The following is a 26,631-nucleotide window of genomic DNA, read 5'->3' on the forward strand; positions in this document are numbered from 1 at the left end:
CCCATCAGTTTGCCCACATACATCAGAATCCCCCATCATAGTGCCCACATACATCAGAATCCCCCATCATAGTGCCCCCATACATCAGATTTCCCCATCATAGTGCCCCCATACATCAGATTTCCCCATCATAGTGCCCCCATACATCAGATTTCCCCATCATAGTGCCCCCATGCATCAGATTTACCAATTAGAATCTCACTATAAATCAGTAGAAAATATATATTAGTACTCACACTATGTAAAAAAAATGAATAAATTCAAAACCCTGCAGCTGCTGTCCACAAAGAGCTCAGTGACTCGTAAATCAGATATAAATGATACAAAGCGCTTTACAGTCCAAAATAGATTACAGCGTCTGACAGGGAAATCACGTGAAATAAAATATTGCTCCAAAATCTTTAGAAAAAGTGCTGAAGTCCTTCAAGTAAACATGCCGTGCAGTGCGCCCCACTCCCCTCTCATAACCCCCCATTCCACCAGAGAAAACGGACCCTCGGCCTTTCAGTCTGGGGGTCAAACACTCCTATTTCTGGTGTTGGGAATACCAGGTCTCTTTGGCGTCCTTAATGACGTCTCCAAAACGCAGCTTTTCTGGGGCAGCTAAAATATCCACCAGGCTCAATGAAAGAAAAAAACAAAAAACTACTCATGTACTATAAGAAAGATTTATAAAAATCAAAAATCCACTTCCAAAATCTCTTGCATCAAACGGGCATCAAAAACAATGGCGAGGCTCTTCCGGGCCCAATACTTTTATTGTCATTTTGGATAGAGTAGAACCCCTGTCAGGTTATTACCGCTCCATGGGGGACTTGGTCACACCAGCATCCTGATCGCACGCCCCCCCCCCCCCCTCGTGTACGATGGGAGGAAACAGTGCCGACCCCCTTACATTAGAGGTGTGCGATTAATCGCGAAAAGCGATTGCGATCTCGATTCACCCCCCCGCGCGATCTAAGTTCTGGGTGACCCGCGATTTTCGGTTTTTGCCGCCGGTTCCACGTAACCAGCTTAGAACGCAAATGGCGGATATCGGAACTGACGTCAGCCATCGGAACTGACGTCAGTCATTGGAGCGTGCAATGTGGCGTGCCGCTGCCTGGTTGTGGGCGGGTACAGTGGCCGGGAAACAGCACGCTGTTTACACTGTGATAGCTCCGACGGAGTGATCACTTGTAAACAAACTGGCGTCATGTCATGACGCCGGTTCCTCTCTCCCCCTCTGTACTAATCTGTACAGTGGAGGGGAGAGATCCAGAGATGGAAGCAGCCATCCCCCCTTACCCTGCCAATACCCTAGCAATACCCTGCCAATACCCTAGCAATACCCTGCCAATACTCTGCAATACCCTGCCAATACTCTAGCAATACCCTGCCAATACTCTGCAATACCCTGCAATACCCTGCCAATACTCTAGCAATACCCTGCCAATACTCTAGCAATACCCTGCCAATACTCTAGCAATACCCTGCCAATACTCTAGCAATACCCTGCCAATACTCTGCAATACCCTGCCAATACTCTAGCAATACCCTGCTAATACTCTAGCAATACCCTGCCAATACCCTGCCAATACTCTGCCAATACTCTAGCAATACCCTGCCAATACTCTGCAATACCCTGCCAATACTCTGCAATACCCTGCCAATATTCTGCAATACCCTGCCAATACTCTAGCAATACCCTGCCAATACTCTGCAATACCCTGCCAATACTCTAGCAATACCCTGCCAATACTCTGCAATACCCTGCCAATACTCTGCAATACCCTGCCAATACTCTGCAATACCCTGCCAATACTCTAGAAATACCCTGCCAATACTCTGCAATACCCTGCCAATACTCTAGCAATACTCTGCAATACCCTGCCAATACCCTGCCAATACTCTAGCAATACCCTGCTAATACTCTAGCAATACCCTGCCAATACTCTAGCAATACCCTGTCAATACTCTAGCAATACTCTGCAATACCCTGCCAATACTCTGCAATACCCTGCCAATACTCTGCAATACCCTGCCAATACTCTGCCAATACTCTAGCAATACCCTGCCAATACTCTAGCAATACTCTGCAATACCCTGCCAATACTCTGCAATACCCTGCCAGTACTCTAGCAATACCCTGCCAATACCCTGCCAATACTCTAGCAATACCCTGCTAATACTCTAGCAATACCCTGCCAATACTCTGCAATACCCTGCCAATACTCTGCAATACCCTGCCAATACTCTAGCAATACCCTGCCAATACTCTAGCAATACTCTGCAATACCCCGCCAATACTCTGCAATACCCTGCCAATACTCTAGCAATACTCTGCCAATACCCTGCCAATACCCTGCCAATACTCTAGCAATACCCTGCTAATACTCTGCAATACCCTGCCAATACTCTGCCAATACTCTGCAATACCCTGCCAATACTCTGCAATACTCTGCAATACCCTGCCAATACTCTAGCAATACCCTGCCAATACTCTGCAATACTCTGCAATACCCTGTCAATACTCTGCAATACCCTGCAATACTCAGCGATACCCTGCCTGTAAATTTTTCAAATAAAACAGTTTTTTGAGAATCGTGAGAGAATCGTGATCTTCATTCTAAGCAAAAGAATCGCGATTCTCATTTTTCCCAGAATCGTGCAGCTCTACCGTACATCACACTTTTTTTTTTTTTTTCTTTAGAACTTTATTGAACTGTCACAAGTGACATTTCGTTCATTTCTACCAAACACTGAAATTAGCCGACTGGCCGTTTCCTGTGCCGGTTTGGTTTTGGATGGAAGTGGAAGAAGGATGTAGGATCTACATTGTAGGAACCCTGATTCCAAAATGAATAAATGTAACCCTTAGCATTTACGGACAGCAGTCCTAAACCCGCCAACCACCGTGCTGTCCCCCCCCCCCCCATAATGCACCTTGGCGGTTGGCAATGCAACAGAGCAGTCCGAGGCCCTTTTCCTGGCCACTGGGGACTTTGTGGATTTGTGTTCTCATTCACCGTCTGAGAAGCAGATGTCCATTTACAGCTGACGCAGACCTCACAGGCCAGAACTAATCAGATTAAACAGATTTATAGGCCTGATCCGGAGATCCGTGCACCGACACCCCGGAATCTGCCAAAACACAACTTCCTAATCCCATTCATAGCAGACATGCGGTGCCCAGGCACGCCGAGTGACGGCAGATACAGATCCTATTGTGTTCTGTTTTCACCTAAATGCCCCCGGAACGTTAGACCGGAATGGCTACGACACGGGATGATTTATAAATGCATTATTCCCAAATGACATTTCCATCTTGTTAGGGCTGCGGCAGAGCGAGACGGTGCTAAGCCGGCCGTAGGCATTAGTGACAGTCTACCGATAAGGTGGTGTCTGCGGGTGAACCAGACACCTGCAGCCTGCCATTCTCGGGGAGAACGATTGATTGGATGGGTTAGAAAAACACGGTTCTGATTACTCTTGTTCTCTGTGGTGACAAGGAACACTGGCAAAAACACACAGCAGGGCGCAAATGCCTGGTGGTTTTCAAACTGCGGCCCTTTGTTTGCTTTGGGGAACCTTTTCATCCACTGACACCAACAATGAATTATAATTCCCTACACTGACACCAACAATGAATTATAATTCCCTACACTGACACCAACAATGAATTATAATTCCCTACACTGACACCAAGAGTGGGGCCCAATGACAATAATGATGGGGCACAATTCCTCCCACTGACACCAATGATGGAGCACTATTCCTCCCACTGACACCAATGATGGGGCACAATTCCTCCCACTAACACCAATGATGGGGCACAATTCCTCCCACTGACACCAATGAGGGGGCACAATTCCTCCCACTAACACCAATGATGGGGCATTATTCCTCCCACTGATACCAATAATGGGGCATTATTCCTCCCACTGACAACAATGATGGGGCACTATTCCTCCCACTGACACCAATGATGGGGCACTATTCCTCCCACTGACACCAATGATGGAGCACTATTCCTCCCACTAACACCAATGATGGGGCACCTTTCCTCCCACTGACACCAATGATGGAGCACTATTCCTCCCACTAACACCAATGATGGGGCATTATTCCTCCCACTGACACCAATGATGGGGCACTATTCCTCCCACTGATACCAATGATGGGGCACTATTCCTCCCACTGACAACAATGATGGGGCACTATTCCTCTCACTGACACCAATGATGGGGCACTATTCCTCTCACTGACACCAATGATGTGGCACTATTCCTCCCACTGACACCAATGATGTGGCACTATTCCTCCCACTGATACTAATGATGGGACACTGTTCCTCCCACTGATATCAATGATGGGGCACTATTCCTCCCACTGATACCAATGATGGGGCACTATTTCTCCCACCAACACCAATGATGGGGCACTATTCCTCCCACTGATACCAATGATGGGGCACTATTCCTCCCACTGATACCAATGATGGGACACTATTCCTCCCACTGATACCAATGATGGGACACTATTCCTCCCACTGATACCAATGATGGGACACTATTCCTCCCACTGATACCAATGATGGGGCACTATTCCTCCCACTGATACCAATGATGGGACACTATTCCTCCCACTGATACCAATGATGGGACACTATTCCTCCCACTGATACCAGTGATGTGGCACAATTGCAACCAACGATACCAACAATGAGGCACAATTCCTCCCACTGACACCAATGGTGGGGCACAATTTCAACCAATGACACCAACAGTGGTGCCCAATGACAGCAATGATGGGGTACAATTCTTCCCATTGACACCAACGATGGGGCGCAATTCCTCCCAATGACAACAAAGGATGGGGCACAGTTCCTCCCACTAACACCAACAATTTGGCATTGTTTTTCACACAGTTTGAAGGCTGACGCGTTTCAGGGGACGTGCCCCCTTTTTCAGAGCTAATCAAAGTACAACACATCATCTTGGTTTGGACAGGTTAGAAAATCAAATTTCTGATTGCTCTTGTTCTCCGTTGTGATAAGGAACACTGGCAACCCTCGGTCTCCAATCTCCCAATTCAGAGACATGTATAAAAAAGAATTGAAGAGAGTTTAGGCCGAGGGTGCTGGACTTGTGCCCGTTTTTGTCCAGCTGCCTCATTTGTCCATGGGCCACCCTAACACCCATCCATCACTATGGCCAGATCCTATTGCACATGTGCACCCTCCCAACCCATTAGTTACCCAAGTCAGCAGGGTCCACCTGTGTCCCCCAACAGATAACTGCAGTTTGCATCCCTCATCCGCATACCCCCCCCCCTATTTAACCCACAGAACACCCCAAAACTACTGATTGCAATAAAACTAAGTAAAAATGACACATATGCTGCAGTCTAACACAGCAGTTTACTTGAAGTCCCCCCGTAACTTGGTTTTACCACCTGTTGATTCTGCCAGTAGATACACTAATTTTCCCTTAAGTTAAAGGGTGACATTAATGTTCATTCACAATGGAGTTGTCACCCTGTAGACAAGGCAGTCTTAGATCAAATCTAGTTTTATATGGACCATAATTATTGGTCCCCTATAGCAGTCCTTTGACACCAAAATTCTGCATCCTTAGGCCGCGTACACACGCGGGGACTGTTCGCCCAACTTTGTCCGTCAAACAGTTTCGGCAAACAGTCCGCTCAAAATTAGCATGGACGGACATGGCCACACACGACGGACGAACAGTTTGCTGAAACCGTGCGCGATGACGTGAACGGCACGTACGACGGGACGAAAAATACGACGTCCTATACACTGCATTATAACTTTCGGCGTGTAAATCCTTTCTGAGCATGCGCGGAACTTAGTTTGACGAACAAGCCTACACACGAGGGGACTGTTCGCTGAAACAAGGTTTCAGCGGACAGTTTTTCGGAAATTCCGAAAAACCTTGTTCGTCAAACTGTCCGCTGAAACTGTCCGCTGAAAGCCCACACACGAGCGGACTGTCCGCCCAAACACTGTTCAGCGGACAAAGTTGGGCGAACAGTCCGCCCGTGTGTACGCGGCCTTAGAAGGACATAGATCTCCCTTCCTACAAATCACACAGCATTTATCAACCATTAGTACAATAGGTTAAGGTTAAATCCTGCAATTTAGGAGTGGTTAGCTAAAGTTCGATCAAAGTGATAAGCAGACTGGTAGCACATGTAAGATCCCTGTGTAGCGCCTTTTACATGTCTCCCGACACACAGCTGCACACATTAAGCAGGAAGTACCCCCATCCCTGGACATCACATACAGAACATATATTCAGTGTTTATAGTAATGGAAGAGAGATGGAGGCAGCCAGTGTAGATGGAGGAATGGAAGAGTTCTTATGGGTAGTGTAGAGTGATGGAGCCGTCAGGGTGAGGAAGTGGAATGGAAGATTTCTTATGATTAGGAGAAGAAGGACGGAGTAGTCAGATGGAGAAGAATGGAAGAGTTTTTTGGGTAGAAAAAAAGCAATGGAGCAGTCAGGTGGAGAGGAATGGAAGAATTCTTAATGCCACGTACACACGAGCGGACTTTTCGAGGGATTAAGTCTGACAGACTTTCGACTGAGTTCTGATGGAGTTCCGACAGAGTTCTGACGGACTTTCCGAATGAACGGACTTGGCCACACACAATCACACCAAACTCCGACGGATTCGAACGTGATGACGTACGACTGGACTCGAATAAGGAAGTTCATAGCCAGTAGCCAATAGCTGCCCTAGCGTCGGTTTTAGTCCGTCGGAATAGCATACACACGAGCGGAGTTTTCGGTAGGAACTGGGTCCGGCAGAGTTCTGGCGGAAAAATTTGAAGCATGTTCCATTTCTAAAGTCTGTCAGACTTTTGCAAATCAAAAGTCCGTTGCAGCCCACACACGATCGAATAGTCTGCCGGAATCATTCCGTCAGACTTTGGATGTTGAAAAGTCCGCTCGTGTGTACGGGGCATTAGCCCTTGTACACACGGTCAGACATTTCCGATGAACAATGTCCGATAGGACCGTGTTGTCGGATAATCCGACAGTGTGTGGGCTCCATCAGACTGATACTCCGACGGACCAAGTTTTCCAGCTGGGCTATAACATTTTTCCGACAACATGACTCGACAACATGATCGTGTGTAGAGAGTTCCGTTTGGACAAAGTGCCACGCATGCTCAGATCAAATTCCTAGACCAAAGCTATTGGCTGCTAGCCTGAACGTAGTCCCGTCCTAACGAAATAACGTCATCACGTTAAGTACGATCTGATTTTCTGACAACTTTGTCCGACTGTGTGTATGCAACAGTTTCGGATAAAATCCAACAGATTTGGTTGTCAGAATGTCCGACCCGTGTGTACAAGGGCTTATAGGTATGGGGAGATGATTGGAGCAGTCAGGTGGAGAAGAATGCCTTACGGGTATAGGGACAAAATTGAGGGTTTTTAGGGACTTTAACAAAGCCATGTCCTGGTAAGGTCATGTAATTCCATCCCTAGGGACTTTAAATGAAACCATGACCTGGTGAGGTCATGCCTTTCCATCCCAATTAATTAGAAAAAGAGTAGAACGGGGGGGGGGGGGGGGGGGGCGACGACTTTATATGAAGTAAAAGGTAACAATAAAGTTAGTTGGTGAATGTATAGGAATTGAATTGATTATGACAGTAATACATACATAAAATGCAGGTACAAAGGTATAACATTGATATCAAAAGATCAATATTTAAACTTATTAATAACATCAATAACTCCCATAGTAAATTTGCAATCATTTGCAAATTTGGAATTTGATTGCAAATTTACTATGGGAGTTATTGATGTTATTAATAAGTTTAAATATTGATCTTTTGATATCAATGTTATACCTTTGTACCTGCATTTTATGTATGTATTACTGTGATAATCCATTAAATTCCTATACATTCACCAAATAACTTTATTGTTACCTTTTACTTTATATAAAGTCCCGCCCCCCCTGTTCTCCTCTTTATCTTACAGGTATAGGGAGATGGTTGGAGCAGTCAGGGGGAGAACAATGAAAGAGTTCTTATGGGTATGGGGAGATGGTTGGAGCAGTCAGGTAGATAGGAATAGAAGAATTTGTATAGGTATGGGGAGATGATTAGAGCACTCAGGTGGAAAAGAATGGAAGAATTCTTATAGGTATGGGGAGATGATTGGAGCAGTTGGGTGGAGAAGAATGCTTACAGGTATAGAAAGATGGTTGGAGCAGTCAGGTGGAGAACAATGAAAGAGTTCTTAGGCCGCGTAAACACGGGCGGACTGTCCGCCCAACTAGGTTCGTCAAACAGTTTGACAAACAGTCCGTTCAAAATTAGCATGAACGGACTTGACCACACACGACGAACGAACAGTCCGCCGAAAACTTGCGTGATGACGTGAACGGCACGTACGACGGGACGAGAAATTCGACGTCCAATACACTGCAATGCAACCTTCGCCGTGTAAATCCTTTCTGAGCATGCGCGGAACTTAGTTTGTCGAACAAGCCTACACACGAGTGGACTGTCCGCCGAAACCAAGTTTCAGCGGACTGTCTAACGGGAATTCCGAAAAACTTTGTTCGTCAGACTGTCCGCTGAAACAGTCCGCTGTAGCCCACACACGAGCGGACTGTCCGCTGAAACACTGTTCAGCGGACAAAGTTGGGCGAACAGTCCGCCCGTGTGTACGCGGCCTTATGGGTATAGGGAGATGGTTGGAGCAGTCAGGGGGAGAACAATGAAAGAGTTCTTATGGGTATAGGGAGTTGGTTGGAGCAGTCAGGTAGATAGGAATGGAAGAATTCTTATAGGTATGGGGAGATGATTGGAGCAGTCAGGTGGAGAAGAATGCCTTACGGGTATAGGGACAAAATTGAGGGTTTTTAGGGACTTTAACAAAGCCATGTCCTGGTAAGGTCATGTAATTCCATCCCTAGGGACTTTAAATGAAACCATGACCTGGTGAGGTCATGCCTTTCCATCCCAATTAATTAGAAAAAGAGTAGAACGGGGGGGGGGGGGGCGACGACTTTATATGAAGTAAAAGGTAACAATAAAGTTAGTTGGTGAATGTATAGGAATTGAATTGATTATGACAGTAATACATACATAAAATGCAGGTACAAAGGTATAACATTGATATCAAAAGATCAATATTTAAACTTATTAATAACATCAATAACTCCCATAGTAAATTTGCAATCATTTGCAAATTTGGAATTTGATTGCAAATTTACTATGGGAGTTATTGATGTTATTAATAAGTTTAAATATTGATCTTTTGATATCAATGTTATACCTTTGTACCTGCATTTTATGTATGTATTACTGTCATAATCCATTAAATTCCTATACATTCACCAACTAACTTTATTGTTACCTATTACTTTATATAAAGTCCCGCCCCCCCTGTTCTCCTCTTTATCTTACAGGTATAGGGAGATGGTTGGAGCAGTCAGGGGGAGAACAATGAAAGAGTTCTTATGGGTATAGGGAGATGGTTGGAGCAGTCAGGTAGATAGGAATAGAAGAATTTGTATAGGTATGGGGAGATGATTGGAGCACTCAGGTGGAGAAGAATGGAAGAATTCTTATGGGTATGGGGAGATGATTGGAGCACTCAGGTGGAGAAGAATGGAAGAATTCTTATGGGTATGGGGAGATGATTGGAGCACTCAGGTGGAGAAGAATGCTTACAGGTATAGAAAGATGGTTGGAGCAGTCAGGTGGAGAACAATGAAAGAGTTCTTATGGGTATAGGGAGATGGTTGGAGCAGTCAGGTGGAGAACAATGAAAGAGTTCTTATGGGTATAGGGAGATGGTTGGAGCAGTCAGGTGGAGAACAATGAAAGAGTTCTTATGGGTATAGGGAGATGGTTGGAGCAGTCAGGTAGATAGGAATGGAAGAATTCTTATAGGTATGGGGAGATGATTAGAGCAGTCAGGTGGAGAAGAATGCCTTACGGGTATAGAAAGATGGTTGGTGCAGTCAGGTGTAGAACAATGAAAGAGTTCTTATGGGTATAGGGAGATGTTTGGAGCAGTCAGGTGGAAAAGGAGAATAGAAGAGTTCCTTCGGGCATATGGAAATGGACAGAACAGTCAGGTGGTGAAGTGGAAAGGATAAGTACTTATGGGTTGGAGGTGAGTGATGGTGCAGTCAAGTGGAGAAGAGGAGTGCAAGAGTTCTTATGGAAAGGGCAGAGGCATGCAGCAGTCAGTTGGAAAAAAGGAATTGAAGATTTCTCCTGGGTAGAAGGAGAGGGAAAGAGCAGGCAGGCAGAGAAGATGAATGAGTTATTTTTGACAGGACAAGAGAGAGGAAGCAGTCAGGTAGAGAAGAGGAATGGAGCAGATCTTATATGTAGGATAGAAATGGAGCTGACAGGTGGAGCCTGTCCTGTCCATCTCTCTCGCCCTGTGTTTAGGAAGTCTTCCATTCTCCATCTGACTTCTCCATCTCTCTTTTGCAATGGAAGTTCTTATGGGTTAGAGGAGAGGGTACGGGTAGGATGGAACAGTGAAGTAGGGAAGATGAATGGAAGAGTTCTTTTGGATAGGACAACAGAGATGAAGCAGTCAGATGGAGAAAAGGAATGGAGTAGAACTTATATGTACAATAGAAATTGAGTTGACAGGTGGAGCCTGCCCTGTCCTTCTCTCTTCCTGTGTTTAAAATCTCTTTCATTCTCAATTTCCATTCTGACTTCTCCGTCTCTATGTTGGTTTGGAAGTTCTTATGGGTAGGAGGAAAGGGTATGGATATGATGGAACAGCCAGGTGAAGAAGATGAATGGAAGAAATCTCTTTGGTAGAAGGAGAATGATAGCGTAGTCAGGTGAAGAACAGGAATGCAAGAATTATTTTGCATAGGACGAAAGGAATGAAGCAGTCAAGTGGAGAAGAGGAATGGAATAGCTCTTTTATGTAGGATAGGGATTGAGATGACAGGTGGAGAAGAGGAGTGGAAGATATCCTATTAGTAGGACAGGGATGAAGCTGACAGGAGAATAGGTATGCAAGAGTTCTTATGGGTATGGGGAGATTGTTGGAGGTGGAGAAGCGGAATATAAGAGTTTATATGGGTATATAGAGATGGCCGAAACAGGGTAATGGATACGTTCTTATGGGTTGGAGATGAAGGATTGTGCAATCAAGTGGAGAAGAAGAGTGGAAGAGTTCTTATGGGTAGGGCAGAGGCATGGAGCAGAAAGAATTTAAGATTTCTCCTGGGTAGAACGAGAGGAGAAGATGAATGAAAGAATTCTTATATATAGGATAGGGATGGAGCTGACAGGTGGAGAGGGAAAATCTAAAGCCCCATACACACTATCAGTTTTTCTGCTGAGTTTTTTCTTCAGATTTACCAAAACCATATAATATGAGGTCAAACCTTAGGAGCTTCAATTTGTATGCAATCAGGCAGGCCCTTGCACTACATGGTTTTGGTAAACCTGAAGGAAAAAAATCAGCAGAAAATCGGATAGTGTGTATGGGGCATACAAGTTCTTATGGGTAGAGAGTGAAAGATTGAGCGGTGAGGTGAAGACTTCTTCGTCTGACTCAAAACAGGAAATCTTCTATTTGTTTTATCCACCTAAGGTCCGGTTCACACTGAGGCAGCATGACTTACAGCGCGACCTGGACGCGACTGTAAGTCGCCACTGCGGCGACTTGCAAAACGACTTCTGTATAGAAGTCAATGCCAGTCGCCCCAAAAGTCGTACAGGAACCTTTTTCTAAGTCGGAGCGACTTGAGTCGCTCCTATTAGAACGGTTCCATTGCACAGAATGGGACGCGACTTGTCAGGCGGCTAAGTCGCCTGACAAGTCGCCCCTGTGTGAACCGGCACTAACTGCACTATCTCTCTCCCCATCTTTAAGAACTCTTCTCCATCTCTTATTGGAATGCAAGTTCTTATGTGTAGGAGGAGAGGGATGGAACAGTCAGGATGAGAAGAGGAATTTGAAGATTCTTATGGGTAGGAGGAGAGGGATGGAGTGGTCAGGTGGAGAAGGGGCATTATTCTTATGGGTAGGAGGAAAGGGATAGAACAGTCAGGGGGAGGAGGGTTCTTGAGGTGGAGGGGTAGGAAGAGAGGGAAAGAACAATTTTTATAACTGGAAATTAGTTTTATAAAGGTTCTAGTAGAGGTAAGACAATAATTCTAGGAGGAAGACACGGCAATATCACAAGTGCAGAAGGCTTTTTGTTTTCTATATTTGATGTTTTGTATCTCAGAGGTAGCAGGTAATAGTGAGTTTTGTTTTTAAATCTGTGTGCCAATAATTGTTGCTTCAATTGTTGCTGTCCTTTTGCTGTACATGGCTCTTGTAGCAGTAGGTTACATATCCAGGCGGACAATGCTTCATCAATTACATGGAGTCAGTGTGTTCTCAAATGACGAGTACCACTATTCTTCTTCTAACTCGTGGCCAGAGAAAGGTAAGACCACAAGTAGTAGTAGTAGTAGTATGCCCCTTGCTCCGTGCTAGTAGTGTGTGTTTTCTTTCCTTCCAGTACAAAGTAGTTGTGTCTAGAAGATGTAGTATTTAGTTTTTTCCCTGTAGACTTCCTTGACTTTCTCTGTTGTATTGTCGTTTTTTTCTAACATGACATTATTCCTTCTTCCCGGTGATGTTACACAAAACCTTAGCTGGGCAACTCCCTGGTCTTCTGTATTATAAAGATGACTTGATGACTGTTTAAGAAAGACAAAAGGGATTTTAAAGTAGTTACTGTACTTGGGTATTGGTAAAGGAGATTAACAACAGCACAGGTATTCAAGGCCAAATCCATTCACAATTACACTATATGGCAAAACTATTTTGGACACCTGACCATTACAGTTATATGAGTTCTTGTTGGACATCCCATTCCAAAATTATGGCTATTAATACGAAGTTGCCCACTAGCCTTTTGTATCTTTAACAGCCTCCACTATTCTGGGAAGTCTTTCCAAAAGATTTTGGAGCGTGTCTGGGGAGATTTTTGCCCATTCGGCCAAAAGAGTAGTGGTCAGGTCAGGTACTGATGTTGGATAATGTCACGGGAGCCAGGTACTTAATGTGAGACCGAAGTTGTGGGGAGGCCTCCCTTGCACCTCGGGTCCTTGAAGCCTCTGGAGATGGAGACAGAGACTTGGTGGACACCGAGTGGCACGGGTGCCAGGGGTGCGGAGCACCGTGCAAGCCTTAGTCTGGGATCCGAGCCGAGGTCAAGTCCAGTTGGGCAACAAAGTATAAAAGGGTTATTCAGAGGAAGAATGGCCAAGATCCAAGCTGGGGTCGGTTCCAATCTGGCAGCTGCGTACAAAAGGGGCAAACAAGTAGAATGGTTAAAGTACAAATCCGAGGTCAATGGCAAGAGTAGTCAAATAGGTTTCCAGGTCACAACACGTTCAAACAGATCACACACTAGCACAGGAACAAGGGGGGACTGAAGATAATCCAGAAATTTGGCAGTGTTCGGGCTGGGCTTATATAGGGAAGTTTGCGGTCACTTCCTGTGCGTGCCTCCTGGGCATTTTCCTGCCTTTTTTCCATCAGGTTGAAGTCACTTCCTGTGCGCGTCCTGGGGCTTTTTCCTGCCTCTTTCCATCAAGTCTTCTCCGCAGGTGCGGGTTAGCACACTAAGGCGTCTTTGGCGCATGCTCAGTTGGCACGGATTTCCTCTTGCGGCAACACGCCATTGGTGCATGCGTAGTAAGCCCTGGACTCTTAGCCCTTGTACACACGGTCGGAGATTCCGACAACCAAATCCGTCAGAGTAATTCCAATGGATTAATTCCGGAAGGGGTCCGGAAGTGATGTTGCATACACACGGTCGGACAAAGTTGTTGGAAAATCAGATTGTACATAACGTGATGACGTTATTTCGTTACGGCGGGACTACGTTCATTCTAGTAGCCAATAGCTTTGGTCTAGGAATTTGATCTGAGCATGCGTGGCACTTTGTCCGTCGGAGTAGGCTACACATGATCGGAGTATGTCCGATCGGAGCATTTTGTTGGAAAATTTTACCGGCAAGTTGGAAAAGTTGGTCCGTAGGATATTCCGACGGAAACAGTCCGATGCAGACCACACACAGTCAGAATATCCGACAAAACGGTCCGATAGGACACATTCCGTCGGAATCTCCGACCGTGTGTACAAGGGCTTACAGATAAGTAGACCTTGCCCACAATTGGTGTTTTAATTCATCCCAAAGGTACAAAAGTGTTGGTTTGGGGTGAAGCCACGGCTTTGTGCAGACCACTTGAGTTCCTTCACAGCAAACTGGTCAAGCCATGTCATTTTGGAGCTGGCTTTGTGCCCAGGGGTACAATCATGCTGAAAAAGAAAAGAGACCTCACCAAACTGTTGCCACAAGTTTGGCTGAATAATTAGTGTTCTGGTCAGGTTTCTACAAAAGTTTGGTCATAGAGTGTATAATGATGTTAGGTAGAAGATGAATGAACAGTTAACCCTTCTTCATGAACTTTTCTATGGCATTAGCCTTGGGATTTGTTCAAGAAGTCAAGCCCATTGGAATGGGATTTGTTGGACTGCCATTAACAAGTAAACTTCAGACAAAGCAAATCTTGTACAATACCTACATTTAAGGAATCCTTTAGGAATCATATACATTATAGTGATGAAAATGACAGGCGCAAGTGGGAATGTTGTTATAGACAGATTTTGCTCACTCAACGTCATACTTCAGTTATAATGGAGGGTAGTTGGCTGAGACACTTTCTGACTTTTATATCACTTTGGGACACCAGCAGTGACAACTCCTTGCTGTTGGGAGAAAAAGAAACCACCGCACCCAAGTCGATCCACCAAGATAATCACTTCTCTTCCAGACAAGGAGCCCCAGGTGCTGGCTAATGCATGCACAGGTGAGAGAGAATGAAAAAACTCTGGACAGCCGCACTCTGAAAATAATCTGTTTTCTTGTGCCTTTTATTGTAGAATAAAAATCACATAACACGATCCACAGCAAAAGTGATACAGAACAAAGCTGACGCGTTTCACGCTGGAATCAGTGCTTACTCATAGCTAGTCCTATGAGTAAGCACTGATTCCAGTGTGAAACGTGTCAGAATTTGGTTCTGTATCACTTTTGCTATGGATCCTGATGTGTGATTTTTATTCTACAATAAAAGGCACAAGTAAACAGATTATTTTTGGAGTGCGGCTGTCCAGAGTTTTTTTATTCTCTCTCAACTCCTTGCTGTTGATAGCATTTGACAGGCGGTGAGGAGGTGTTGTATTGTTGAGTTGAGTTGAGAGGTATCTTGATATGGTGCGGTCTTCCCCCGAAGGGTCCCGACGCGTTTGGCGCAGTCCCTGAAGAAAAAAAACCCAGGGACTAGGAGGAGACAGCAGCAGGGAAGAGGCATGAAAAATGGAACCATAAAGACTACGGTGTCTTCTCACCATCTGTTATAACACCCTAAATGCTGAACTACTGCACTACCACTGTGTGCATCTGGCGTGGTTGCAAGGCAGTTGCAGCAAAGCCCCATTCACTTGAATGGATCGCATTCAGCAGGCGGTAGTGCCCACTGAGCACAACAGGAGGTACAGTGGTGTGAAAAAGTGTTTGCCCCCATTCCTCATTTCCTTTTCCTTTGCATGTTTGTCACACTTAAGTGTTTCGGAACATCAAACCAATTTAAACAATAGTCAAGGAAAACACAAGTAAACACAAAATGCAATTTGTAAATGAAGGTGTTTATTATTAAAGGTGAAAAAAAATCCAAACCATCATGGCCCTGTGTGAAAAAGTGATTGCCCCCTAAACCTAATAACTGGTTGGGCCACCCTTAGCAGCAACAACTGCAACCAAGCGTTTGCGATAACGTGCAATGAGGCTTTTACAGCGTCCTGGAGGAATTTTGGCCCACTCATCTTTGCAGAATTGTCCTAATTCAGTTACATTAGAGGGTTTTCGAGCATGAACGGCCTTTTTAAGGTCATACCACAACATCTCAATAGGATTCAGGTCAGGACTTTGGCTAGGCCACTCCAAAGTCTTCATTTTGTTTTTCTTCAGCCATTCGGTGGTGGACTTGCTGGTGTGTTTAGGATCATTGTCCTGCTGCAGAACCCAAGTTCGTTTCAGCTTGAGTACACGAACAGATGGTCGGACATTCTCCTTCAGGATCTCTTGGTAGACAGCAGAATTCATAGTTCCTTTTATCACGGCAAGTCTTCCAGGTCCTGAAGCAGCAAAACAGCCCCAGACCATCACACTACCACCACCATATTTTACTGTTGGTATAATGTTCTTTTTATGAAATGCAGTGTTCCTTCTACGCCAGATATACTTGGACACACACCTTCCAAAGAGTTCCACTTTTGTCTCATCGGTCCACAGAATGTTGTCCCAAAAGTCTTGGGGATCATCAAGATGTGTTGTGGAGAAATTGAGACGAGCTTTGATGTTCTTTTTGCTCAGCAGTGGTTTTCTCCTTGGAACTCTGCCATGCAGGCCATTTTTGCCCAGTCTTTTCCTGATGGTGGAGGCATGAACGCTGACCTTAACTGAGGCAAGTGAGGCCTGCAGTTCCTTGGACGTTGTTGTGGGGTCTTTTGTGACCTCTTGGATGAGTCGTCGCTGCGCTCTTGGGGTAATTTTGGGCGGCCGGCCACTCCTGGGAAGGTTCACCACTGTTCCATGTCTTCGCCATTTGTGGATAATGGCTCTCACTGTGGTTCGCTGGATTCCCAAAGCTTTGGAAATGGCTTTATAACCCTTTCCAGACTGATAGATCTCAATTACTTTCTTTCTCAATTGTTCCTGAATTTCTTTGGGTCTCGGCATGATGTGTAGCTTTTAAGGATCTTCTGGTGGACCTTACTGTGTCAAGCAGCTCCTATTTAAGTGATGCCTTGATTGTGAACAGGTGTGGCAATAATCAGGCCTGGGTGTGGCTAGAGAAATTGAACTCAGGTGTGGACAACCACAGTTATAGTATGTTTTAACAAGGGGGGCAATCACTTTTTCACACAGGGCCATGATGGTTTGGATTTTTTTTCACCTTTAATAATAAACACCTTCATTTACAAATTGCATTTTGTGTTTACTTGTGTTGTCCTTGACTATTGTTTAAATTGGTTTGATGTTCCGAAACACTTAAGTGTGACAAACATGCAAAGGAACAGGAAATGAGGAAGGGGGCAAACACTTTTTCACACCACTGTATTTCTCCTGCAAGCAAAGCATCGCAGTTGCGGCACGTGTGCAGAAGCCCTAAGATAATCAAATGTTAAATGGATTTAAAGCCGATCTCCACCTTTTAGTTTCAGTTTAAATCGTTTGTTCGAGGCCAAGCAGGCCCAAGCAAAATAATTCCCTCACTAAGGTGTGCGGCTGCTGAGTGCTGTATAAACTGTATGTAGCGGAGGCCACATACAGTATACAGCACTGTGTTCCCCGATGCAAGACGAGACCTTTCTGTCTCGCACACCCGAACAAAAGAGTGTCGGCCTTGAGCGGCGTTTAGACATGCATAGGCAGCTTTGTAGTCTTTCAATAAATACAAAGCTTCCTCTGATTGGCTGAGTCCCAGATTGTGACATCATCAGCCGCCCTCTCTGACGCTGTTTTGTTCTGGCCGTGAGACAGCAAGGTAGACTTCAACAAAATGGCGGCCGTCTGCACGCAGACACCGAATTGCTCCTGTTGCATGAATGTGAATAAAATGAGTTATGGCCTCTACGATTAAGCCCCAAAAAGTGTGGAATGCATCTGAGTGGAGAACAGGAGGAGAACAGAAGCCATCTTTTACATTCATTCAACGGTTAGCCAGTGTCTGTGTGCAGATGGCTGCCATTTTGTTGATGGCCTTTTAACACCTGCTTAAAGTAGAACTAAACTAAACCTATTAAAAAGCAATTGTGAACAGTCATGATGTTTATTGTAGAAGAGACATGCTTTGTTTGTTTTTTGCAATAAAATAAACATACCTACTTGTACGTAGTCTTCTTTAGATTGTACACTGAGCAGGTCCTTGTACATTTTCGGCACGGTATCTTGGTACCAGGATGAATGAACTCCTGCGCATGCGCAGAAGTTACGTCATCCCGTGCTGGCCAGTGAAGACGGCCGGAGTCCCGGCACCTGAAAGAAAAGTGCTGGTGAGGGACCTCACAGACGTCGGAACGTTGACAGGCAGGCAGGTATTTGCAGAGTTTAAGCTCAGAGATGAAAGAACAGGGGCAAATAAAGGTTTATACATTCTTGAATGTTAAAGCCAAACTGAACTTTCAGTCAGCTAAATACGAGGGTTCTTCAAAAAGTTTCTGCAAGTTTTTTTTTAGATAAAAGTGCAGAAACGTTTTGAAGACTCCATCACACATTCCAGGTTCATCAAAGAAAAAGGTGTGTAAAGTCTAAGGCCGCGTACACACGGGCGGATTGTCTGCCCAACTAAGTTCGTCAGACAATCCGACAGACAGTCCGTTCAACTTTTGAATGAACGGACTTGACCACACACGATGAACAGACAGTCCGCTGAAAGCTTGCACGATGACGTGTACAGCACGTACGACGGGACTAGAAAAACGACGTCCAATACACTGCAATGCAACCTTCGGCCGTGTAAATCCTTTCTGAGCATGCGCCATACTTAGTCCGTCCAACTTGCCTACACACGAGCGGACTGTCCGCTGAAACCAAGTTTGGACGGACAAAACCAAGTTTGGACGGACAAAATTACGGAAATTCCGAAAGACAAAGTCCGTCAGACTGTCCGCTGAAAAAGTCCGCTGAAGCCCACACACGAGCGGATTGTCCGCTGAAACACGGTTCAGCGGACTAAGTTGGGCAGACAATCCGCCCGTGTGTACGCGGCCTAAGGCCGCGTACACACGGGCGGATTGTATGGCCTACTTAGTCCGTCAGACAATCCGACGGACAGTCCGTCATACTTTCGAATGAACGGACTTGACCACACACGGATAGCCTAACAGTCCGACGAAAGCTTGCGCGATGACGTGTGTACAGCACGTACGACGGGACTAGAAATAGGAAGTCCAATACACAGCAATGCACCCTTCCGCCGTGTAAATCCTTTCTGAGCATGCGCCATTCTTAGTCCGTCGAACTAGCCTACTCACGAGCGGATTGTCCGCTGAAACCAAAGTATGACGGACAGTATTACGGAAATTCCAAAATACGCCAGTCCGCCAGACTGCACGCTGAAAAAGTCCGCTGAAGCCCACACACGAGCGGACTGTCCGCTGAAATGTGTTTCGACAGACTAAGTTGGACAGACAGTCCGCCCGTGTGTACGCGGCTTTAGCCCTTGTACACACGGTCGGAGATTCCGACGGAATGTGTCCGATCGGAGCGTTTTGTCGGATATTCCGACTGTGTGTGGTCTGCATCGGACTGTTTCCGTCGGACCAAATTTTCCAACTTGCCGGAAATATTTCCGACAAAATGCTCCGATCGGACATACTCCCATCATGTGTAGAGAATTCCGATCGGACAAAGTGCCACGCATGCTCAGATCAAATTTCTACATCAAAGCTATTGGCTACTAGCCTGAACGTAGTCCCGTCGTAACGAAATAACGTCATCACGTTCTGAGCGATCGGATTTTCCGACAACTTCGTCCGACCGTGTGTATGCAACAGTTTCGGACAAAATCCATCGGACAAAAGCCGACGGATTTGGTTGTTGGAATCTCTGACCGTGTGTACAAGGGCTAACAGCCCCCTGCCAGCATGCTGCAGAGAAGGACCCTTACTCTCTGTGTGGAAGCATTGGTCTCTCTGCAGAGCTCCAATAAACTGGGGGCATGAGCTTTGCCATTAAAGAGCAGTTCCACCCAAAAATGGAACTTCCGTGTCTGGATCCCCCCCCCCCCCCCTCCGGTGTCACATTTGGCACCTTTCAGGTGGGAGGGGTAAGCAGATACCTGTCTAATGCAGGTATTTGCTCCCACTTCTGGCCGAAAGATCATGCAGTATCCGCGCTGATCTGCGCTTTATCCGGTCCCTCCCCCCGGTGTCTTCTTCAGCGAGGTCCCAGAAGACAGCCGGGACCACTGCAGACTCGTGCATGTGCAGTCGCGCATGCGCAGTAGGGAACCAGTCTGTGAAGCTGCAAGCCTTCACTTCCTGATTCCCTTACTTGCAATGCCGGCGCCTCCACCCCGGAGCTGAGGGACGGGTCGGCTTCGGGTGAGGACATCGCGGGCGTCCCCGAGGACAGGTACGTTTTTTTTTTTTTTTTTTAAGGGAGCTGTAGGTCTGACTCGGCATAGTGGACCTCTGCAGAGAGACCACTTCACTGGATCCTTCTCTGCAGCATGCTGGCATCGGACGGGCTTTTCTACCCCATCTCCGGCAAAGAAAATGAACTGTAGTGTATTGCACACCTTTTTTGTTTTGCTGTACCTGTAATGTATTTAGCTGATTTAAGCTGAAAGTCCAATTTCGAAGTAAAACCTGAGACATCCAGTAATATTTTAGAGGAGATTAATATTTACTAGAAGAACATAATGGTGTCATCACCGAAGCTGCATCTCAGAATTAATAGCTGACTTATGTCATTATCCAAGTAACATGTATATACATAGTGGCACACAAGCTGGAGAAGTGCTGAGTGTCCCCCGGTGATATATGGAATAATCTATTCTCTAATGGTAATTGTAAGGATGTAAGTAGTCACTGGGGAGTTCAGAGACCTTTAATAGGTGTACAGGGCCACCGACCAAATGTAGCGTGATGGTGATGTAGCGTGATGCTCTGCCCACTCCATGGTGCTTCTTTCTGCTCTTTAGAATTAAAGGGCAAACAACAATATATATTCAGTTTTCTGGGTCTTGTTTGTTGCTAACCCTGTTTTATCACTGTACGTGTGAATAAAATCCCAGTAAACACCAATTATTTATTGCAAGGGGGTATGTTTTTCCTTATACCAAAATCTAAACAAGTGTACTAAAATTTATACACAAAGGCATTAAAGACATTATCAACTTTTGAAAGAGTTGCCCAGCATATATGAAAATTGGATGGCCTCACACCACAAAGAAAAAAAATATATATATAAAGATTCATAAATATACAAAAGCGCACCATTATCCAAAATATAGGAGATGAACAATGGGACCTCTGGTCCCCAACCGGAGACACCAAAGAAAAAAGAAGGAGCTAGCGGACTATTACAGTGCACAACACAAGATACAAATGCAATTAAACACTGATATAAAAAAATATTAGATACATTTATTGAATTAAAAAAACGAGAAACAATATAGACAATCAATGGTTAGTAGAAGCAGTAGTGTATTTTGACTAGTTTCGCTTTTCAGCTTCTTCAGGAAATACGAACATCTAGAAAATATATAACATGATTAGGTCTATATACATGTATAAAAGGATAAAATGTCCCCCTTTTTTCTCCCCATTTTATACATGTATATAGATCTAATCATGTTATATTTTCTAGATGTTTGTATTTCCTGAAGAAGCTGAAAAGCGAAACTAGTCGAAATACACTACTGCTTCTACTAGCCATTGATTGTCTATATTGTTTCTCGTTTTATAATTCAATAAATGTATCTAATATTTTTTTATATCGGTGTTTAATTGCATTTGTGTCTTGTGTTGTGCACCGTAATAGTCCGCTAGCCCCTTCTTTTTTCTTTGGTGTCTCTGGTTGGGGACCAAAGATCCCATTGTTCATCTCAGAGTTGCCCGGCAGCAGGCCTTTGTCTCCTTCCCACTGGATCGTGGTTTCTCTTTGTTACTTAGAGTTCAACTTCTCTCACTTTGAAACCAAATTTAATACCTGTAGTCATGTTATGGGCAATCAAGCGTTTACATATTCTTATCAAGTAGTAAGAGAGCTATAAAACAAGCCTCTGTGATTCATTCTCAGGGTTCTTTCACACTATGAATTGCATTAAAGCATGATGCATTAAGCCCTAGCTGTACACCTTGAAAAAAAACACACCTTCAGTATTTTTGGCAACACAGCACACCACAATACACCATATATGTTGTACTGCTGGTGCCTTAGCAGCTACTACAAAACTCCGCTCCATGAATGGCACTGCAATGCAACACACACTGCAGTTACCGCAGCTCATGGGGTGTACCTGCGGGGTTTGCAGGGGTCTCAATTGCGACCCAGCCTCATGCTGAAGGTAGCACGTGCTGCCCCCTGTATAATGGATAGGAAGAGCAGCGGGGGAGGCTGCATATAGCAGAAGCCATCTCCATTTTCCTCCTGCAGCCGCTGAATTGCCTGGGAGAGGGAGAGTAGTGGGCATTCAGTGGCTGCAAGAGGAAAATGGAGAGGTTGGTTCCTCTATAACAGGGATATGCAATTAGTGGACCTCCAGCTGTTGCAAAACTACAAGTCCCATCATGCCTCTGCCTCTGGGTGTCATGGTTGTGGCTGTCAGTCTTGCTATGCCTCATGGGACTTGTAGTTCTGCAACAGCTGGAGGTCCGCTAATTGCATATCCCTGCTCTATAAGGTTCCTCTATAAGCTGCCACCCCTGTCGCTCCTATCCAGCTTCTTTCTGCTGGCCCCCTGTGCTCTTTCCTGGTGCCCTCCCCTCATCCCTCGCAGCTCTGTTGGGTTGCCTCCTCCCCTCTCTGCTGCGGGGCATCTGTCAGTATGAAGACTGGGGAAGGGGTCAGTAAATGTGTCCTTTACCAGCCCCTTTCTTTTCTGAATAGAGAGTCAGTGATCCGTACCAATCACTGACTCCGTCCATTCATAACTGAAGCATTGTAAACTGTGTTTACTATGCTTTAGTCTGTGATAGAACGGCAAACTCTGTACAGAGCTATTCCTGTCCATTCATTCTGTTTAGCTGATGCTGCAGAGAAGGAGCTTGAAGGCTGTGTCCTCAGTCCCCTTTCTTTCTCTCACAGGTGAAACATCAGAGGTCTGTTTGGACCTCTGGTACCTCACCAAAGCCCCCCAATGAGGCTCCTAAAAATAAAAAAATTGTAAAATAAAAATAGGTTAAAAAAAGTAATAAAAAATGAAATAAAAAAAAGCCAGATTGACAACAGTGGTGGAACTACCAGGGTCACAAAGGTTGCACTTCCGCCACTGGACTCGGAGGGAAGGGCTTCAGTCAGGGGCAGCCTTTCTTGGTTTCTTGCACATGGGCCCTGAAGGTTCTAGCCATTGCCACTGCCGCAATGGATCAGTGTAAATGGGCCCTTGAAGTAGAATTCCAGCCTAAGCCCTTGTACACACGGTCGGAGATTCCGTCGGAAAGTGTCCGATCGGAGCGTGTTGTCGGATATTCCGACTGTGTGTGGTATGCATCGGGCTGTTTCCGTCGGAATATCCGTCGGACCACATTTTCCAACTTGCCGGAAATATTTTCCGACAAAATGCTCCGATAGGACATACTCCGATCATGTGTAGAGAATTCTGATCGGAGAAAGTGCCACGCATGCTCAGATCAAATTCCTACACCAAAGCTATTGGCTACTAGCCTGAACGTAGTCCCATCGTAACGAAATTACGTCATCACGTTCTGAAAGATCGGATTTTCCGACAACTTTGTCCGACCGTGTGTATGCAACAGTTTCGGACAAGATCCGTCTGACAAAATCCGACGGATTTGGTTGTCGGAATCTCCGACCGTGTGTACAAGGGCTTACACTAACTAGTCTTAAAAATGCTCCCTCCCTCTTCTTGCTACCTATCCCGCCTAACTTGTGTATAAAAGAGCAGTATACTTACCTATTTTTTAGTCTGCTCTGGTCCCATCTTGTGATCTGCAGCTCCGGCTCCCCTGTGTCAGCAAGCAATGGCTGCAGGGAAGAGGGGGAAATGCTTGCAACGGCTTATTAGTGACATTACAGCTCCTGGAATTCTCAGCTGTTGTCGACCGTTCTCTCCTCTCCCTTGCAGCTGCCGCTCCCTGACACGGGATCACATGACTGGACTTGATCGGACTAAAAATCCGTTCCAGTCCGGTCATGTATAGGCAAGTATACATACACATCTTTTTAATACAGGGCAGGTAGCATAGGTAGCAGGAAGGGGGAGGGAAAATATGTAATTCTAGTTAGTGTTAGGCTGGAATTCCATTTTAACGTTCACAACAGAGGCACTGATGTTGCACCTCCTTCCCCCCCCCCCCCCCTTGCTTCTTCTGCCAGCAGGGACTTGTCAGCTTCCTATCCTTCTAATGCAGGTTCTCCAAACTTTCTAAACAGGGGGGGGCAATTTACTGTCCTTTAGACTTTGGGGGGGGGGGGGGGCTGGACTGTGGCCATTAGGAGTAGAAAAGGTCCTGACATCAGCGGGAAAAAACAATGCCCCAACTTTGATGTCAGTGGGAGGAATTATGCCCCATATTTGGTGTCATTGGGAGGAACCGTGCCCCATCAATGGCGTCATTGGGCCCAGTTTTTGTTGTCATTAGGAGGAATCCTGCCCCATCGTTGGTGTCATTGGGCTCAATTGTTGCTGTCATTGGAAGGAATTGTGGCCCAGCGTTGGTGTCGGTGGGAGCATGTGTGCTCCATTGTTGGCGTCAGTGGGAGGAATTGTGCCCCATTATTGGCGTCAGTGGGAGGAATTTGCCCCATTATTGGCTCTGTTGTGATTTCTGAGGATGGATTTCTGCGCAGTGGTTGCAGCTACAGAGGTAACTGTGGATTATTGCTTGTTAAAAATATGTAAAGACTTTAATGGCCAAAGGTTAACCTTAAGACTCAACATCTTTATTAAGAGCCCACTTACTGGCCACTAAGACATACTCACTGGGCAATGATGGACAGTGTTTTTTAGTTATGAGGATTGGGGGCTTGGCACTGAAAACGGGAAAGTCAACTCTTAGTAATAATGTGAAATCCGACTGGGAGATGAACAGATACAGACGGCGATGGGCAGACAGATATGCCCAGGTGAATCACTTCTAACACTGTAGCCTTTCTCAGAAAACCATCATCTGGAAGTAAAAGTTTGAGGTAAGGTGGGATCCCACCTCAGCTGTTGAGTAGGTGTAGTAAGTGGTGAGAAGAATCAGAGCAGTTTGGTGCCAGGACAGAAAGTGCTGTAGGTATTTGAGATGGCTTATTCATGGGTTATGCTTGCTGGTGATACCGGTGCTCCTCATCTAATAATCCTCTGTTGACCTTCATCTTGCAGAAAGTCGTGAGAGCTCCTTCAGCCGATCTCGCAGCTCCAGCGTGTCAAGCATTGATAAGGAGACCAAAGAGGCCATCACAGCCCTGTACTTCATGGAGTCCTTCTCTCGAAAAAATGACCCGTCACCCTCACCGTGCCTCTGGGTGGGGACCAGTCTGGGAATGGTGCTGATCATATCTCTGAACGTTCCCGCAAGTGAGGAGCAGAGACAGGCAGAGCCGGTGGTGGCCACTCCAAGCGGTAAGTGGTCAGTCTGTGGTACATGACACAGTGGTGGGAGTTGGTGGATTTTAATAGCCCTAACACACATGTGACTGTGTTAAATGAGGTAAACATACTTTGACCAAATCTTAGCACTGTTCAGTAGGCAACGCTTGTTAGCTGGTTTTATCTAAAAAAATGAAAGTTGAACTCAAGAAATTCTCCCACCAGCGCTGTTCACTCCACCTCCTTTTGTGTATGCCCCCCTAGCAAGCTGCTTGCCAGGAGGGCAGATGTGCAGGCTGGATCCTGAGACAGGCTGTGTGAGTCTATTGGCAGACACTTGGGGCACATGGGGCACTAAATCCTCCCCTTTACAAATGTTTCTATGGCTATGACTCGCACACAGAGATGTTCCCCTAAGAAGTCTTCATTACCCTGGAATCCTCCCATGATCTTTTAACAATAAAGAAAATGAGTACACTAATGTCCCCCATCAGAGCTGCCCCACAGCAGGTGTCCCCCATCAGAGCTCCCCCACAGCAGGTGTCCCCCCCTCAGAGACACTCCACAGCAGGTGTCCACCATCAAAGATCCCCCACAGCAGGTGTCCACCGTCAGAGATCCCCCACAGCAGGTGTCCACCGTCAGAGACCCTCCACAGCAGGTGTCCACCATCAGAGACCCTCCACAGCAGGTGTCCACCGTCAGAGACCCTCCACAGCAGGTGTCCACCATCAGAGACCCTCCACAGCAGGTGTCCACCATCAGAGACCCCCCACAGCAGCTGTCCACCATCAGAGACCCTCCACAGCAGGTGTCCACCATCAGAGACCCTCCACAGCAGGTGTCCACCATCAGAGACCCTCCACAGTAGGTGTCCACCATCAGAGACCCTCCACAGCAGGTGTTCAACATCAGAGACAGCCCACAGCAGGTGTCCACCATCAGAGACTGCCCACAGCAGGTGTCCACCATCAGAGACTGCCCACAGCAGGTGTCCACCATCAGAGTCCCTCCACAGCAGGTGTCCACCATCAGAGACTGCCCACAGCAGGTGTCCACCATCAGAGACTGCCCACAGCAGGTGTCCACCATCAGAGTCCCTCCACAGCAAGTGTCCCCCATCAGAGTCCCCCCACAGCAGGTGTTCCCCATCAGAGCCCCCCCACATCAGGTGTCCCTCATCAGGGTCCCCCTACAGCAGGTGTCCCCCATCAGAGCCCCTCCACAGCAGTTGTCCTCCATCAGAGCCCCCCCTACAGCAGGTGTCCCTCATCGGT

General features: G+C 46.0%; 1 protein-coding gene and 1 long non-coding RNA gene across 10 annotated transcripts in view; both read left to right on the top strand.

The window, feature by feature from the left end:
• Window positions 1-26,631, top strand: part of STXBP5L (syntaxin binding protein 5L) — a 508,429-nt gene that overhangs the window by 457,676 nt on the left and 24,122 nt on the right. For 4 of the 8 annotated variants that reach the window (XM_077479605.1, XM_077479606.1, XM_077479607.1 and 1 more), the window contains 2 exons: window positions 12,349-12,456; window positions 25,148-25,387. In XM_077479605.1, the coding sequence (XP_077335731.1) occupies window positions 12,349-12,456; window positions 25,148-25,387 (348 nt within the window). The remainder of the gene's footprint in view (window positions 1-12,348; window positions 12,457-25,147; window positions 25,388-26,631) is intronic. The other 4 variants (XM_077479608.1, XM_077479610.1, XM_077479611.1 and 1 more) reach the window with 1 other exon arrangement.
• Window positions 7,951-12,342, top strand: LOC143981620 (uncharacterized). Of its 2 annotated transcripts, none has more exons than XR_013274329.1 (3): window positions 7,951-8,242; window positions 8,738-8,868; window positions 9,709-12,342. It is a non-coding gene; the product is annotated as an uncharacterized LOC143981620 (long non-coding RNA). The 2 variants fall into 2 exon arrangements; XR_013274330.1 differs by having other exon boundaries at window positions 7,964-8,085.

The sequence above is a fragment of the Lithobates pipiens genome, unplaced genomic scaffold, assembly GCF_037356315.1.
Source record: "Lithobates pipiens isolate NorthernLeopardFrog02 unplaced genomic scaffold, aLitPip1_a1.2 Scaffold_16, whole genome shotgun sequence".
In the NCBI taxonomy this organism is placed as follows: domain Eukaryota; kingdom Metazoa; phylum Chordata; class Amphibia; order Anura; family Ranidae; genus Lithobates; species Lithobates pipiens.